Source organism: Dermacentor silvarum, chromosome 3 (genome assembly GCF_013339745.2).
Source record: "Dermacentor silvarum isolate Dsil-2018 chromosome 3, BIME_Dsil_1.4, whole genome shotgun sequence".
Taxonomy (NCBI): Eukaryota; Metazoa; Arthropoda; class Arachnida; order Ixodida; family Ixodidae; genus Dermacentor; species Dermacentor silvarum.
Genome location: NC_051156.1, coordinates 172,715,224 through 172,733,803, shown reverse-complemented (window position 1 = coordinate 172,733,803; position 18,580 = coordinate 172,715,224). Strand labels below are relative to the sequence as shown.

The window sequence follows — 18,580 nt, the reverse complement described above, 5'->3', positions numbered from 1 at the left end:
AAAACACCGTAGAGGTTTCAGAGCCAACCCTTGCTGGGGCACAACCAGGATACAAGAATTTTCTGCATGGAGAAGTAAATCTTTCAAGGAGTCAAGCTCGCAATTTGAGGTTGAAGCTGTGTAATTTCACGGTAGAATGAATCTGACACTAGAATAAATACGAGAGAGCATTTTGAAACCTCATCGTTTGAGCTTGAGGTTAAAGAGCTTGCTTTAACCTAGTTTTTGAGATGGAGGTGAAGTTAACGATGAGTTGGCTGCTGCATATAATCAGAGTACGTCACGTCAATGCACGTTTACTTGATAAGGGAAGAACAAGGTTTCATGTTGTTAGGGAATTTCCTTGGGATTGGCGAGCTACAAGTCACCCCAAGGTGGTTTGCAAACTTCAACTGTTGTTGTTTTCTAAAATGGCACACGCTTTCCTCCCTCGGAGCACCTCGACTAAGCAAACGATATATATAGAAAATCCAGATATATTTCCTGTGAGCAACAATAACAGCTGCATTGATTTACACAGTTGACCAGGATTGACCGCATTATGTACCAATTGTTTTATCCCACATAGTAGGTGCTTGCGTAATTTTTCTGCATTTCTAGTCTCTTTTGAGTTCGCTGTCTGTTATGGGTCTGATTTTTCAGCGTTGCGTCTCTTAACCTTGTCCTTTTCATGCAGCCTGACAAGACGCTGTAACCAGGAGACGACACTGTACGGAATAGATTTCAAGCCCGGAATGTGCATCGAGATACCCTTGACGGGCGTTCACTACAATCCAGAATTTTACCCAGATCCTTACACTTTCAAGCCAGAAAGGTCGGTTCTGCACTTCTGTCTTCTTTTGTCAATGTCATTTGTTCAACTTGCAGGTGTGAAAAGAGCAACACACATAGCCTTTTCACTTTTTGCATTTTTTTTCTGTTGGTTTTGCTTCATTTCTTTCACCTACTGACCCCTTCTCTCCCCTTCGACTCCTTAGCCATTGTGGCTTTCGTATGTTTGAAAACAAAGCAAAGAATATTAAGAATCAGAAACTCAGCCACCTCGCGGCGGCACCACTCCTAAATTGAGTGAGGAGCCCCAATACTTAGCATTTGGAATTGTGCGCTCATTTGATTTGGTTTTCTTTTAATGATGCACATACCCACTGCCGGAGATTGGCAGAACGTCAAGTGACATTAGATAACGCATTTATTATTTACCAGAACAACAAATATTCCGGTGAATAATCAGAGGAATTGCTGCGCGACTTCACTAACACTTTGCCTCCAGCGCAACGTTTGTGTCGTCTCCGCACAATGAAGTTGTCTTTCAGACCATAACGTCCGCCTAACATCCCTACCAGTCTTTAGTCATTTTGATAAACGTACCCCACACCTCCACCACTCGTAAACAACGGTCGAACCCATGCATCTATTCAGTAGTTCACAGACAAAGCCCTTGGTAAACGATGAGGTCTGTGATAGATGATTACCATATTTACTCCAATCTACGTCTGCTTAAATTCTAAGGTGACCTCCAAATTTGAATGGTCAGGAAATAAAACAAAAATTACAAAAATATTTCTTCGAACGTGTGGGGTCTCAAACATGTTCGTGGGACGAAGGAACGACAACACAGCAGTGCAAACAATCAAAAGGGCATTTATTGCACCTTTCATACACTAATGCCTGCTAGCCGAATTACTACCCATAGAATATTCAGATGGGCGCTCGACAAATTGAGAAAGTCCGACTCACCGCGATCGGATAGCGAGCGAATATGTTCGCCCGCATGCTAGACGCCAACGCCTAATCGTTCACGTGTACGGTCATGCGAACGGTGACGCGTTCGAACGATCCGTGTTCGATCATTCCGGTGTCGTGCTCTTAAGCCTTCTCGGGATGGTCCTACGAAGCGAGTCGGCGCACGCGCGAAGCGTCCGCGGAGCTCGCCGACCTCACGCCAAAGAGGAGCAGCCTTCCACCTCTTGCGCCCAAGTAACCTCGCCGTTAGGTGCCGTTAGCAGCGCAACACCCGTGCCATCTCTCGCAATACGCCGCAACCACACCGACCGCCGCCGCCGTAAAGCCACGTGGCGAAGCCTGACTACAGGAGACGGGAGCCATGCGGGGAGAACAACATCAGGGGACGCGGAAGAGTCGCGCATCCCCACAAATGCAAGCCGACCGAGATCATAGTAAACGACAACACACAGCCACAAAAAGCAAATAATTTTTAACAATATGCGCAGCGCATTCCACGAACTTGCTCCGGCTTACTGACACCCGTGTACTGAAAACCGGTGCCAGCGTCTCGCTGAAAGCGAACTTGGGAAAGGCAATGGCTGTGCCCGCACTGCAAGTATTAAATGCGGGAAAAATGGCGTACCACTGCACTGAGCTGTGATCGTGTGCGGCTGCAGCAGCAGATACTAGTGGCTACAGTGCAATCTTCTGAAGCTGGCGTTAACGGCGTGTGTCACTCGTCCGGTTCCAACGGCTCCTAAAAAGTTGTCGCAGTTTCACCTGAAAGGCGAAGCATCAATTGCGATAGCAAATTTGTAGAGAGCTATACGGAGTAATGATATTAGCTTTATCAGCTGTATAAACTTGGACATGCAGCAGCACCGGCAACACGCAGAACTATTGTCGACGCCTTCGGCGTTTTGCCCGCGTTCGCTCAAAATGCGTGCGGCGTTGGTGACTGTTGCCGGAGCCTCTGATATAAATAGGCACTTGGTGCCGCAGCTAAACGTCGCCTCCCTTCCCTCCCCCTCCCCCTCCCCCTTTCCCACGGCCTCTCGCGCGTCGGAAGAAGGCGCGTTTGCTCTACATATATGGTGATTGTAAAGGAGGAAAGAGACGCTTACTTCTGCAGCCCTTAAGCGAGCACGGCGCAGAACGCGCGTTTGTTCTCCGCCGTGCGTTCACTCCCCGTGAAAGCGCGCGTCCCTCGCGCCCTTTCACTCGCACATACAGCGTTCGGCGTATTGGCGCTGAGCCGTGCTCCCTCAAGGGCTGCAGAAGATAGCGCCAACCTTTCCCTTTCCCTCAAGAACCACTTATCATCATCACGGCGACGATTTCATCTCCATTGACGTCATACGGAACCTCACGGCGACGGCGACGGCGACGGCAGAAATCTGCGTTTGAGTGTCCGTATAATTGCTATCGCAATAATAAATCCTCGAATCTAAGTCGAAGCTTCGTAACTCACGTCTATGAAAAAAAGAAGTTGTCGCAGTTTCACCTGAAAGGCGAAGCATCAATTGGGATAGCAAATTTGAAGAGAGCTATACGGAGTAATGATAGCAGCTTTATCAGCTGTATAAACTTGGACATGCAGCAGCACCGGCAACACGCAGAACTGTTGTCGACGCCGCCGGCGTTTTGCCCGCGTTCGCTCAAAATGCGTGCGGCGTTGGTGACTGTTGCCGGAGCCTCTGATATAAATAGGCACTTGGTGCCGCAGCTAAACGTCGCCTCCCTTCCCTGCCCCTGCCCCCCTCCCCCACACCCTTTCGCGCGTCGGAAGAAGGTACGTTTACTCTACATACAGTAGAACCCCGCTGTTACGTTCCCGGGTGCTGCGTTTTCCCGGCTGTTACGTCGTTTTCGGCTGGTCCCGGCACAGCTCCCATAGAACCCAATGCATTGGTAACCCCGCTGTTACGTCGCAACTGTGGGACCGTTCCCGCATCATACGTTGCTAACTGCCACACCGCGCTGGCCCGAGCGGCCATTTTGACTTTTCATGTCGCTTGGCTTGGTTGCTTGACGATGGCATTGGCCGCCCAAAGTGCTGGGGGCGACATTTATTATGTATTTTCGGTTTCCGCCAGCAAAAGTATGGCCTTTGATATCCGCTTTTGCTATCTAAAGATGATGTCTATGACGTATGCTTTCGCGAGACGCAGTCGTCGGCTCGCGGCGCCGTATGCTGTGTGTGCGAGTGAAAGCGTGCGAGGGAAGCCGCGCGGCCGTATGCTGAATGGCGCTGAGCCGTGCTCCCTCAAGGGCTGCAGAAGATAGCGCCAACCTTTCCCTTTCCCTCAAGAACCACTTATCATCATCGTATGCTGAATGTGCGAGTGAAAGCGTGGGAGGGGAGCCGACGACCGCGTTTCGCGCGCGAAAGAAAAGCAGGGAGGAAGGGCGCCTCCTTCCGTTGCGCTCGAGGCACCAGCGAGGGAGCGAGGGGGGGGGGGGGGGGGGGGGTAGCGGGCAGCGTTGTGCTCTGGCATCATACTGTGCGGCGGAGCGCGCGCGGTCCCGCGGGCCGTATCTTGAAAGCGATCTGCGTGGGGGCAGATTCTACGCAGTGTAGGTGCGTCGGCGGCTCGTGGCTTTGGCCGTGCTGCGTGTTCTCGGCGCTCAGTTTGGGTTGAAGCGATAGACAACGGCACGAAGGTCACTTCGCTCGCTTCTGCAGCGGCGCTTAACTGCGCGTGTCCGTGCTCATCGAGTGTGATGTGTTCATGTTTGCCTGTGGGCGCTGACACCATGTTTGTTAAGTAGTTAATAACCGAATGTTTACAAGTTTATACAGACGATAAAACTACTATTCTTACTTTGTATAGCTCATCGCAATCGATACTTCGGCTGTCGGGCGAAACTACTTTTTGTCACACGTAAGAATTAAAATAATATTGTGTGCAGTTCAACACTACTCCCATTTCTCAATTTTTCCTGTTTCCTGGCTCTTGCGTTTCCCGGCTCTTACGTTTTTTTTACGGTCCCGTGAAAAACGTAACAGCGGGGTTCTACTGTATATGGTGATTGTAGAGGAGGAAAGAGACGCCTACTTCTGCAGCCCTTAAGGGAGCACAGCGCAGAACGCGCGGTTCTTCTCCGCCGTGCGTTCAATCCCCGTGAAAGCGCGCGTCCCTAGCGCTCTTTCACTCGCACATAAAGCGTTCGGCGGCGCGCGGCGACGATTTCATCTCCATTGACGTCATACGGAACATCACGGCGACGGCGATGGCGACGCCGACGGCAGAAATCTGCTTTTGAGTGTCCATATAAATGCTATCGCAATAAAAAAAGGCATATGCCTAGGTGCAAATAAATGCGGTAGCTAGAATGAAAAGAATGAATAATATAAAGAGCGATTACAATATAGTAAGAATTTATTGATAAGATTATCTTGGAACAAGTACAAATTCCTCGACGGCTCCATATCCTTATGACAGTGTTCAAGAGGGAGCTCCCAAAAGAAAGAATATCTGGAATGGCGAAAATTTACTCAATGTTGTCGAAACTGTGCTTGCAAAATTTTTTAAGGTGAAAAATGCCGATAGAATAACAAAAAAAAAACTAGGCCGGAATTTAGCACTTCTAGCTCTGTAAGTATGTGATAGCATACTGAGATTGAGACGTCGCGACAGCCGCGCGCACGCGTCACGAGTGAGTGTACACATTCTCATTTATCAAAGTGACGTTTCTATACCTCGTATCTCATACAAACGTGTGATTTCTTGTACACTGTTACGCGCTAGCGTATACGCTCAACACACCTGGAGTTAATTTTTTAGATACCTCCAAAGTTCGTGGTTCGTGAAGTCTACCTGTAATGCTGTAAAAAATGTTTGACCGATGATGCGATTGAACCACGATCACACGCATGCGTTTCTCATGCCGGAGTCGCTCTTTAAAACGACCGGTGCATGTGTCTTCCAGTTTCTTGCATTCTTCCATCGTGTCAACTAGCGCTTCGATACGCTGTGTTACGCTTTTTGGGTGGCATGACGCCATTTACACACCCTTACGTTGTCATTTTCTTGGCACATGAAAAATTTGTGCTCTAGAGTTCGCTGCCTTCGGAATCGGCCAACATATTGTGTCAGAGAAACGTGATACCTCCAAAGTGGGTAATGTCCACCTATATTACTATCGGATAAAAAAAACGACCAGTCGTCCCAGTCAAGACGCAAAGAATCGGTGGGTGCCATACCAACCCTGTGACAATAAATGTAGAAGGCAGGTATTGTTCAGTGTGGTTCTTTTTTTTTTTCTGCTTTGTATCGGTTTTGCACTCCCAGCCTAACCTATCAGCCAGTTCTGAATTTTTATTCTGTTGCATTATTTTCCGCCGCACAGATTTCTACCCGAGAACAAGGACCTGCTGAAACCGTACACTTTTCTGGCTTTCGGCGCGGGACCCCGAAACTGCATAGGATTGCGTGTGGCCCTCGTTCAGGCGAAGAGCATCCTCGCCCGTTTACTGAGAGACGTCCGCTTTGAACGGTGCGCTGACACCGAGGTATGTTCTGCGCGTAGCGCCACCCTTTCTCTGTGCACAGAAATGAAAACATAAAAGAAAAGGCAGCAGTTATCATGAATGATTAAGGTCAGTGATAGCATTTAACCTGCCGCATATCCCCATGTCATCTGTGAATCGCGAAGCCTTATGGGCAGGCAGATAAGCAGACAAAGTAGAAATCTCGCTGCCAACCAAAATGCCGAATTATACCATAACGACATATCTATTGCGGTATTCAGAGCACTCCAGTTTAAACTCTGTAGCCACCACCAGTATGCTGCAGTATCCTGCAGTATCCTGCAGTATCCTGCAGTATCCACCAGTATCCTGCAGCAATCACCAGATAGGCTGCACCTTCGGTGCAATGCCTATCCACCAAGCGGCCGCGCTCGACGGGGAAGTACGTGTTGTGGATGGAGCACTCGCAGCTGGCGCGCGCCGTCATCACCTCCCTTGCTCTATTGCGTGACGTCATCCACGCGCCAACCAATCAGGTTCCTTGCTCTTTTGCTCACCATCTGCGCTTTCTCTGTGCGCTAGAAAATACAGCAAGGCCTGACAGCAAGTTATCTATTATAGTACATACTCAGCAGGCGCGTAGCCAGGGGGGGGGGGGGGGGGGGGGTGATGAGGTGAAATGAACTTTATTTGGTCCTGAAGAACCCCGATCAGACACCCCCCGAAGGGGGGTCCGCCACGGTTGCTGGCCGCGCCCACGCCGGTACTGGAAGACCGTGGCCCTCCGCCCGTTCGCAGGCCTCCTGGACTGCCGAGAGTTGGACTGAGAGTTCGCCGCTTTTAAGGGTCCTCTCCCAGTCCTGCTGTGTGCTGAACTTGGCGCCACATAACGCCGGGCACTGCCAGAGCATATGAGCGAGTGTGCACTTATTCTCCCTGCAGCTAGGGCATCCTGGATCTATGCCTTCAGCAAAGTGACTAAACGTGCTACGAGACGGGAACGAACCTGCCTGCAGCATCCGGAGAACGGACGACTGCGGTCTAGTGAGCTTGGAATGCGGGAGGGGGTACCTCCGCCTTGACAGTTGATAGTGAGACGTAACTTCGTGAAAGGTGCCTAGTGGATCCTTGAAGCTCTCCGCGAACCCGCCTGCGGACCCGCCCGGACCGCCGCGGCACGTGATTTCTCGCGCACGGTTATGGGCAAGTTCGTTGACATTGGAAACTGACGGATGAACCCCTAAGCCCATGTGGGCTGGGAACCACGTAATTGTGTGAAAGCCTACCGCACCCCTCGAACTGAGGATAGTGGCAGCCTCCCTGGAGACCACCCCCGAGGCGAAGGCCCGGACGGCAGCCCTGGAGTCAGTGAATATCTCAGGACGCGAAGGATCCTTCATCGCTAGAGCTATTGCTACCTGCTCTGCTACGGAGGCAGACACCTTCCCAACGGAAGCTGAGTTGAGTACGCGACCGCGATGATCAACAACCACGGCCGCAAAGCTATCGGAGCGGCCATACTGCGCCGCATCAACGAAAGCCACCTTTCCCGGGGATTTAGCTACGAAGTCAAGCAGAGACCTGGCCCGTGCCTTTCGCCGGCCAACATTGTACTGCGGATGCACGTTACGCGGGAAAGGTTCCACCTCGTAGGTAGCCTTCACTGTCTGTGTTAAAAACACCTTCTGTTCGGTGCTGCCCATATGACGGCAGCCCAGCGACTGTAGGAGACGCTGCCCAGCCTTGGTGGAGGAGAGCCGCGCGACCTGAGCTAGTTTCTGTGCCTCAGTAACCTCCGATAGGGTGTTGTGCATGCCCAGGCTCATGAGCCTGTCCGTGCCGGTGCTCATGGGGAGTCCCAGCACCCTTTTGATACTTTTTCGCATTAAAGTGTCTAGTTTATCCTCCTCGCTTTTAGACCAATTCAGTGCCGATGCGACGTAATTAATATGGCTCATGAGGAACGCGTGGTAGAGCCGAAGGAGATTGCTCTCCTTCAGCCCTCCCCTGCGGTTTGAGACCCTTAAAATCAGCCTGAGCATGTTCTCCGTCTTGGAGGTGATGCGGGCCAAAACCTGTGAATTCCTGCCGTTGGACTCAAGAAGCAAGCCGAGCACTCTAATGCAGTTGACTCTGGGAATTGACAGCCCATCCCTTGTGGTTAGCGTAATCTGTACCTGATCAAGCGGCGTGGAGGGCCTCCTCCCGGGCCGAACCGGTCTGTAGAGAAGCAACTCCGATTTGGAGGGGGAGAGTCGAAGCCCCGTACCCTCCAGAAAACTTTCGGTGATAGAGAGTGCCGACTGAACGCCTCCTCCACCTCAGCATCCGAACCTCCCATGCACCAGACAGTAACGTCGTCCGCATATAGGGCGTGGTTGGTATTCGCTACAGTGGAAAGACGCTCTGAGAGGCCTTTCATAGCTATGTTGAACAAGAGAGGCGAAATGACCGCTCCCTGCGGCGTGCCCCTCGCACCCAGAGTAAAGGCCCGCGATTTTAATTGACCAATCTTTATGGTTGCTGTGCGGTCCCGGAGGAAGGCACGAACATAGGCGTGGAACTTTGGTCCCAGCCCCATGCTCTCGACCGCCTCCAGGACGAACTTATGTGAAATGGTATCGAACGCCTTGGCGAGGTCAAGGGCCAATACTCCCCGAATATCTCGGGTTTGTCGGTCGATAATTTGCCTCTTAATCAAGAGCATCACATCCTGGGTGGAGAGACCCGGCCGGAAGCCTACCATGTTATGTGGAAAGAGCTCTTTATCCTCGATATGCCTAATGACCCTATTATATACCGCATGCTCCATCACCTTCCCCACGCAAGAGGTAAGGGAGATGGGACGTAGGTTCTCCTTGGCGAGTGCCTTGCCCGGTTTGGGGATGAGTACCACCGAGGCGGTCCTCCAGGCTTCCGGAACGCGGCCTTCTGCCCATAGGAGATTGACCTCCTCGGTTAACTTAGCAATGGACTTATCATCAAGATTACGCAGCAGCCTATTCGTGATTCCATCAGGGCCAGGGGCTGAGCGACTGTTAAGTTCATGAAGCACCTCTTCGATCTCAAGTTTCGTAAAGGGCGAGTCGACTGCCTCCAGCGGCCCTCCCCGGTAGTCCGGGTAATCCCAGTCCCCTACGGGGCCAACCGGAAGGTATCGCTCCGCCAATTCCGTAAGTATAGTCGTGTCATCGACCCCACTGCTCCTCTGTGCTTGGATCAATCGGTCGATTGCCAACCTCTGGTTACCTTTGGAATTAGTCTCATCGAGAAGCACCTTCAAGAGGTTCCATTTACCCCCGGTGCGCATCTTCCCGTCCACTTTTGAGCAAACTTCATTCCACTGCTGCCTAGACAGTTCCTGACAATAGTCCTCGATTTCTTTATTGAGGAGCGATATGCGCTTCCGCAGCCTCCTATTGAGCTTCTGCGTGCGCCATTTCTCAACCAGTGATTTTTTAGCCTCCAACAGATGCGCAAGACGTGAGTCCATTGCATCCACCTGTAAGTCAGTCTGGACCGTCTTGGTTGCGAGGAGAGCATCCTCTGCTAATCGCGAGAAGAGGTCCTCCAACGTGCCATATTCGGTCTGATCAGCTTTGCGGAGCTTTCTAAACTCGTCCCAGTCCGTCACCCTGAACTCCCTAGGCGGAGGCACCCGGGTTTCCTGGGTGACCGAGAGGATAAAGTGATCACTTCCCAGGCTTTCCTGCACGTTAGCCCACTGTACGCCCGCCGCGTTTTTGGTAAATGCTAGATCCGGAGTGGTGTCTCTCGTAACAGAGGTGCCCACCCTAGTTGGGAACTGAGGGTCCGTGACCAGCTCTAAGGAACAATCCGTCATGGCTTGAACCAGGTTTCTCCCCTTAACAGTGGCCTTTGGATATCCCCAGGCCGGGTGGTGTGCATTAAAGTCCCCGACAGCTACGAGCGGCGACTTGCCCGCTAGGGCAGCCGCCTTTGCGATCACCGAGGAAAACGCCTGCTTGTGATTCCGAGGGGTACTGTAGACATTCAGTATGAAGATGCTACACTTAAGCCAATTATTCGGGATGATTTCGACCAGCTGGGCCTCCAAAGTAGAGTTGCCTAGCTGAAGCTTGTGTTCTACAAACGCATATTTCCTCGCAACCAATATAGCCAGACCGCGTTGCCCCTCCCCCCTAACTGATACAGATCGATAGCCGGGCAAGGCAACCGCCGCGTCAATGGTTTCCTGTAAGGCAATCACATGCGGCCTCACCGCCAATGGAGACATATACTGCTGGAGGGAGGCCTTACGCTTCCTAAACCCCGCGCAGTTCCACTGCCAAATGGCAAACTCATTTCCGCTGGGAGCCATGATTACTACCACTGTTTTGCCGACTTCTCGGCACGTCCTTATGTACGGGGGCCAGAACCATCGGCATACCAGGGCCCGCCTGGGGAACCAGTGAGACGGGCGTCACCGGGACGACCAATGAATTCTCGCCGAGACCAAGCCTGCTTTCGATCACTGCGACTTTACGTGCTACGAGGTCAAACCATTCCGCTTGCCGCATCACCGACTTCTGCAATTCCTTGATTGCTTCAAGGACGGCCGAGTCGGACGCCGCCGCAACCTCTCCTTCCGGACCTATCCTCCGCTTAGCCGGCCGCCGCTCCACTGACGAAGGCCGCGCCGGGGGCTGTGCTGAATTCCTGAGAGCTTCGAACTCGACCCTCATCTGCTGAAGCTGAGCTTTCAAGGTAGCGTTCTCCTGAATTAGAAAAGCGACCCTAGGGTCTTCCTTTTGCTCTGGCAGTGCCACGTGCGTTACCTGTGCTGGCTGCTGCGCCGGCCTTGGCTTGACTCGATCCGCCCAGGTGGTGGGAGCCTCTTGGATGCGCACCCTGGAGCGGGAGCGCCCCCTGGAGCGAGAGCGTCCTCGGGAGCGAGAGCGCCTCCTGGAGCGGCTACGGCGTCTCCCAGGAGCTGGCGAGAGAGAGTGCGTTCTCGCAGGTGGTGCCACGCTGGAATCCCGTGATGTCAGACCCTCCTGGGCCTGCTGGCGTTTCTTGGCGCGCTTCCTACGCCGTCTTCTTTGTCTCACCACGAAGGGGACTTGGTAACGGTGTTTGCAGGCCTTGTCTGCCGTTAGATGTGCCCCCCCGCACAAGGCACATTTCGCCTGGCATTGGTGATCCTCCGCAGGGTCGCTCACACCACACCCGCGGCACACTTTCTTCGTCGGGGTGGGGCAAACATCGGCCCGATGGCCGAGAGCCCCACACCCATAACAAACATCAGTCTGTCTCATGTACAACGTACACCTAAGCATGCTCGTACCGCACATAACATAGTTAGGTACCTTTAGTCCACTGAAGAGAACAACGACCGTAGTCGTTTCCTTGATGCGACGCACCTCCATGGCTTTAGGATTACGCTGGTTGACGATCATGGCCTCCAACTGCTGCTCACCAATGTCCACGTCGACACCTCGGACGACGCCTTTGCAGGTATCGTCGGAGGCCGCGGTGTAGGCAGAAACTTGATACTCAGTCGAGCCGAGCCTGATGAGACGCAGCGCCGCGTAGGCGCCCGCATTCTTGGGCTCTGGGGTAGAGACCACAAGAATATTCTGAGTTAAGTTCGGGCAGATGATATCCTCCTTTGATTCCTCCGGGGGTAGTTTCGCCGCCGTCGCCAGGGCTTGGGCCAGACGAATCTGGCTAACCTTCTTGAGATCCAGGCCTCCCTTGGGTCGGACAATGACTCGAATATGGCTCCGCGGCAAGCGGGGGAGCCTCGATGCGGTCGCAAGGCGCCGGACGACGCCCTGCGCGTTGGCCGTGCGGCGGCCAGCTGTGCCGTCACTTTGAGTAGAAACGCTCTCTTGCTGCCGGGAAGAACGCTTATTCTTGCTTAAAGCGGTCCGCCACCCAGGCGCGTCAGCTTCTTCGCGGGAAAGAGTTTCCCCTTCAACCATCTCCACCTCCGGCATAATGCCGTTCCGACGGCGCGGGCGGGCGCCCGGCCGTACTCCTCGCCGCCGCTAATCCCAAATCTAGGGTTAGCGGGGGAATCGGTAGGAGAAAACTTCAAAGTCTCCAAAAATGGCGAAAAATGGGCCTACCAGGTCAAAAACAGGCTCGGTGAAATCCTCTCGATGAGATCTGTAGAATGGTGAAAAATCTTGAGGATTGAAGCAAATCTTCCGATCGCAATCATTCGAAGAAGACGGAGCCGGCGGAGACGCGTCCGTACGCGTCGGCTGCCCTGCGTTCTCCCGGGGGGGGGGGGGGGGGGGGGGCTGATGGGGCTCCAGCCCCCCCCCCCCCCCCGAAATTTTTTCGTGCTGGCATGCACCACCGACCAAAACTACCACCGACGCCGGCAATCATTCTGGCTTTTGTCTACAATGTCCTATTCACGCTCGAAAAGACATTTCGGCGCGAACATTGCGAACTCAGGCTGGATTTCGTGACAACGCCCTTGCACCTGGAGTCACGTAACGCAAGGAGCCCCATCCGAGCACAAACTTTCAACGGCTTTTCGATAGCGAGCGGGCGCGTTGCGGCATCTCGCAGCGGCCGCGGAATATACGGAGCGCATAGATTTCAATTACGAAACTTTATGGGTGTAAAGTTCTCATAAACTTTTGACGCGAAAGCTGCGCTGACATTTCCAAAGGCATGCTTTAAAAGATTTTCAATTCTAGAACTTTATGGGGTTAATGTTATTATAAACTTGGGCCAACATGCGCGCACTGGAACGCTCGTGTCCAAGCCGTTCCATAAATGGAAGCGCGCGCTCGCAATCTCCCCCACACACGAAAATACTAAATATCACCGTGACTGTCAGCTAGCAGCTGATAATTTTCTCCAAACATTTTCAGGAAGCGTGCCCAATGTGATTGATCAGCTGGACCAGGGCAGGCAAAGTAAAATATGAGAAAACAGAAGAAAGTGAACGGCCTATTATTGAAGTTTTTTTTTTTTTTTTTTTTTTTTTTTTTTTTTTTTTTTTGCGGGCGACAAGGTCTGGCTCTCCGGGGCCACAGGGACAGGGGCCCTATGGATTTAAGCAATGCCCCTGCTGAAAATACAGGCATTTTCAGAGTGCTTCTTCGCATGCGAGCTGATTGTGGAGATACATATCTGAAGAACCATTTGGAAAGTTGCCCCACTATTGCCTCGTATTTAAGCCCAGACGCACAAAACCAAATTATAGAAATTTGTGGTGACATTATCAAAGAAAGCTTAGATTCAAAAGCAGGCTGCTTCTCCATACTTCCTGACGAAACGACGGACATCGCTGGAATCGAACAGCCTACTGTTTCTGCAAGGTACCTAAACAAGAATGCCAACGACATCAAGGGAGTGTTTTAGGTTTTAGCACCGGAATAGATGCCCATCTCTCACTGCGACAGCAGGTTCTATGTAAATGTGCAAATACTGCTGCAGCTTCTAGTCACCCTTCCAGTGACCACTGCCAGAGCAGAGAGAATATTTTTTTAACAAGAGTTTACTAAAAAACTACTTGCGCTCTACAATGTCTGTGGAACGCATGGTTAGGCTGGCGCTTCTATACACCCACAGAGACGTCGGCATCAACGTGACCGTTTCGCTCAACTTTCCCGCCGCGAGGAGTTTGTCCTTTAGATAGCGAAGAAGCAAAAATCAATGCAAGTAAAAAGCACTGTTCCTTCAGGTCCATAAGTTCTTAATTATGACATTTAAAACCTCAGAAATTTTCGCCGTTTATTCTAGCACTTAGCATCATGATCACAATTATCACGCGGATACAAAAATTACGAGGATACCAATAACCAATTTTGACCTACCTTGCTCATTGAAAGCCCGGCCCACGCGGCGTTCGCCAAAAACACTCGGATATTGGGTAGTTCGACTTACCGCATCATCTGTGGTCTTCGTTTGTCCTTTTCTTTCCTTTTCAGCTACCTGCTTTTATTTCTTTTTTGAAACGAAGGAATACCCTCCTTTAATTTTGGGTGCAGAATAATTGTTGGCGTTGTGCACGCAGTTAAATTACACATTTTCGTACTGATTTATGCATTATTCCTCTATTACTCTACCCACATGGCACTGTCGCGACCGCTGCATGGCCCAAGTACATATCACGATTTCTGCGATCATAGTTATGTTTTTGCCAAGATCATCTGTCTTTTTGTGCTCAAAGTTTACTATCTGTGACTGAGCAACATGTTTATTTGTCGTATTTGACGCATTATATACACTGACGTTTGCTTAAATACGTAGATTTATTGGAGACTCATACGCATTTTTAAATATCTTTCTGCGAGGTTTTGTGTATACAAGCAGTGAACTTTGTTTCCAGCGACTATTTTTTTGCCCTTTAGCGAGTTGTATCTTCGCATTTGTATATTTCATTCTATCTTCGCATTTCTAGTATATACTTTGCAGAACTCCCACTTTTTATTTGTACTCACTGCTGCGAGTATTATCTCGGTGTAATTACAATACACGACGAATTACAGCTGCTCCTGCGCAATCGATTGCAACGAGGGATAGCGTCATTGAGGTTTCTTCCTGGCCGTTGCATATGTGGAAAAATGTAAATAAGGTTCTTGAATGACAAAGATTCATCGAAATATTTGTCCTCAACTTATTCATTTCATGGCCTTTACGTTTTTCATATAAGCTGCACGCACTGCTTGGCTGGTTTCGAACTGATATTGACCCTTTTCGCGGCGATCCCCTGGGCGCTGCCATATTTGATCACGTGGTGACGCGTCCATTGCTTGCCTCAACTGCCTCCGTTGCCTCCTTGTTTACAATGGAAGTGTATGACGCCGGCGCGGCTTAAAAAACCTCTGTTTTCGGAGATATCGTAGGTGGTGACTAGGTGGACGACACAAAGCTTTGATCACAGCTTGAGAGAACATGCATAAGCTCTTTCGGAGCTTATTGAGCTATGTCCCAACGGCGCAGGCAGTTTATATGGTGCTTCTTCTAAAAGCGGGGCTAAATATGCATTCCAAGCTTTGCAATTATGAATTCAGTCAGGATTAGTGTGTTTTGCTCTTTGTTCTTTATTCGGCAAATATTTTGAAGAAGTGGCTTGTCAGTTTCTGACTCAGTGAAGTTCCTTGGTGCGGCCACTATCTGATTATTTTCTGCCTAATCGCTCGCGGGTGTGCTCAGTTCCGAATCCGATAGATTTGTTCTTGCAGCGCACAAGGCTTGAAACGTAGCTATTTTGTACATTGTAATACCTTGTAGCAAATACATATTACAGCTAGTAACTTGCTTACTCTTGTGGACCGTCACGAAACATTCAGCTTCGACCATTGGTGCGCCATAGGTGTAGTCCGTCATTTATTGTGTGTATACAGTGCGCATATATTCAAGTGTGCGTCCATTCACTTATTCTTGATACGTCGGCGATAGAGTGGGCGTAAGTTTTCCTGCCATTTCGACAAATGTGTATAGATAACGTGCGCGAAACTTACTATGACAGGAAGCGGCGCTACTCCCTTTGTCATTGTTTAACGAGTGGTACTCACTGTTGCCGACGTTCCGGGGATGAAACCCTTTCTTTAAAGGTTAGCGATACAAGGCTGGTGGATGAGCAAATTTCTGTATCCTCTAGGAAACCCGTACATCACGAAGTGCCGGTAACACGTTCGGACAGTTGCAGCAGCGGTCCGCGAACTTCGCCACACAGATTCATTCTATTCCTTAACATAACAGTCACTATTTTTGCAGCCAACTACTGCACGCGTCTACAATCCACATTATTCAATCTAGCATAATTGGAGCACAGTGTGTTAGCGAAAACTCAGTTGCATTTCCTACAGCTGATCGCACAGAAGCAAGGTAGAATCGGTAATGGTTTTGTATTCGTGCGAGGTCGCTGAGGAGAGGTATGGCGCGCCGCCGTGAGCGCCATCTCGTTTCTCTAAAACAAACTGCTCCGCGAAAAGGGTCAATAGTTCTAAAGTTCATGAGATGTTTTCTTTACTTATTAATTAGACAAAAAAACACGGAAGCATTGATATCAGTTATTTATGCCACAATTTTTGGGGCATACGAATATATTATGTTATGAAAACATACATATTTTAATGGATAGTGCATAGCGTTCAATAATTCGTTTGCAGCATCTAATATACAATGAAATTGGCAATGCAGTTATTATTCACGCATTTGATTCCTCGACAAATTCTATAAGGAGGAGGCCGCGCTGCAACCTGAGCCCCCCCCCGAACAAAATTTTTGGCTACGCCACTGATACTCAGTGACCCAAGTTGTCTACTTGGCACGACAGTATTGCGTGAGGCGAGCCGACGTCTATCCAAAATGGGCGAAGTAGCTAAAGAAAGCTTGATTATGCAGATTCCATGCACTGTGGGAGTCGATATTATGCGAAGCGTTTTGCTGGTAGCTGGCTAACCAGCATCACTCGGAGTTCTGCAAAGTGTTACGAGGTGGATCAACGTGTTTGTATAAGGCGAGCAATTGTGTGTGTCAGGGCCGTTTCACACGGTGCAATTTTCGTCGTACCGGAAGTGCGACTTCCATCGCATGCGACGGAAATCGAAATCGCACTTATCGCAGGAGGCCTGTGACGTGCGAACGCCAGTTTGTTTACACGTCGCAGCAATCGCAATCGATATTTGGTATCCAAAATCAAAAAAGAAAGAGAAATGGAAGGGAGATTATCCGAAATATCACCGAGAGCTATTTCGGGATTTGTTGGGCTGCTATGGTATAGGTGGTTGGGAAATGTCTTGTAGCTCAAAAAGTCCTGAACACTGCAACTAATTGCGCGGAGCTGTGGATTCCCGAATCCGGTACGTACCATCGCCAGCGACGCGCAAATAGCGAAAATAATACACCGCACTTACTATTACATTTACTCATTTACAAGCGTTTGTTGATTCGCTGCGTAGTAAATGAAGTGCATTTTCACATTGGCGTCGGGTATTGATGATTTATAAGAGCACGTGGGTCATTTCAAGCCAAATAACCGAGACGTGTCATTCGACCATATCAGATTTAGCTTCAAAAATCACGGTTATTTAGTATTTAATGTCAGTTCAGAGTGATTTCACAATACATTTTTGCTGAAAAACATTATTCTCTCAAGCGATGTGCTCTCAAATTTTGCTCGTGTACGCGAAACATGACTCTGCAAGAGCATTACTATAAAATTTATTTCAACTTCGCCTAGTGAACCTACAAAAATTCGTCCTCCATATGTAGAAGTGCTTATTCGCAACTTTGGTCTTAAGAAGTCCCTTGGGAACGCCGAGGAACGCCGAGAAAAAATTAACAAGTTAGACTTTTTTCCTAGGCAATACTACTATCAAATTGCTTATTAATATTTTACTGCATTGTCCAAAATACCTATATCACACTAAAGTTATTTAAGCACCAATACAGTTAGAAAGTGTCTGAAATGACATGCCAAACAAAAAAATTCGCTTTTGGTCAACTTTATTTCATGATTTTTGCAATGAATTACTCCTTGTATTAAATATGGCATAAAGGTCATTAGATAGCCCTGCTTATTGACAGCGAAATAGATCGCACAAATGTGTCTCTCCTTATTTCAGGTTCCCGTGAAATTTGTTCCCAGGCGCCTCCTGTTGGAACCAAGCCCAGCAGTGAAGCTGCGTGTTGTTTCGCGCCACTCCATCGTGCGAACTTAGTGTGACTTTCTCTAGTAAACATATCTGCTCGCAATTCTATTGCCTGCAACTGTCACCGGCTTGACAACAATTACATACCTTTGAGAAAATCAGATAAGTATTTCAATAGTGCCAAGAAGGAGCAGCCGCTCAAATCCGTTTTTCGAGCTAATGGAACCTCGTCAACGAGTTAGTCTGACTGGTTCGACATAGAATTACAAGTTATCATGTGGAAGTTATTCCTATCGATCTCAAACATAACTAAGCCTAACGAAAGAATGGATACGAACTGACGACTCGACACAATAGCCATCGAGGCCGTAAAAGAAGGTACATTAGTGGTAATTAAGCATTACTGCTGAAAGTTATAACGAAAGTCCTATACACGTTTGTATAGTCAATACACGTTTACAAAATTAAGCTGATCACACGCCCATTCTAGATTATATGGAATATGTTCTTATGCAATGGTCTTGATAGATGACGTAAACTACCTCTGGAATTATCTTAAATTCCTTGTGAAATATTGCTTATCTTCCTTCGTCCCGCACAAAATATAAGCAACATATACCCAATCCATGGGCGACATGTACTGTGATTCATCTGAAGCCGCGCTTATCGCGCGCGCGGAATAGAAAGCTTCGAAACTCTGACGTTACTTCTCTACTCAGCGCGCAAGTTCGGAAGGAATTGAAGTAGTCCAAGTAGCAATTTAACTCTTTCTGGGTCAATTTTTTTGGCC

At 49.6% G+C, this 18,580-nt stretch overlaps 1 protein-coding gene across 1 annotated transcript in view; it reads left to right on the top strand.

Annotated features, from left to right (window-relative positions):
* Window positions 1–17,893, top strand: part of LOC119446102 (cytochrome P450 3A41) — a 49,608-nt gene extending 31,715 nt beyond the window's left edge. Inside the window, exons 12-14 of the mRNA XM_037710452.2 lie at window positions 677–814; window positions 6,079–6,241; window positions 17,764–17,893. Of these exons, the coding sequence (XP_037566380.1) occupies window positions 677–814; window positions 6,079–6,241; window positions 17,764–17,859 (397 nt within the window). The 3' untranslated portion in view covers window positions 17,860–17,893. The remainder of the gene's footprint in view (window positions 1–676; window positions 815–6,078; window positions 6,242–17,763) is intronic.
* The last annotated feature ends 687 nt before the right edge of the window (window positions 17,894–18,580 follow it).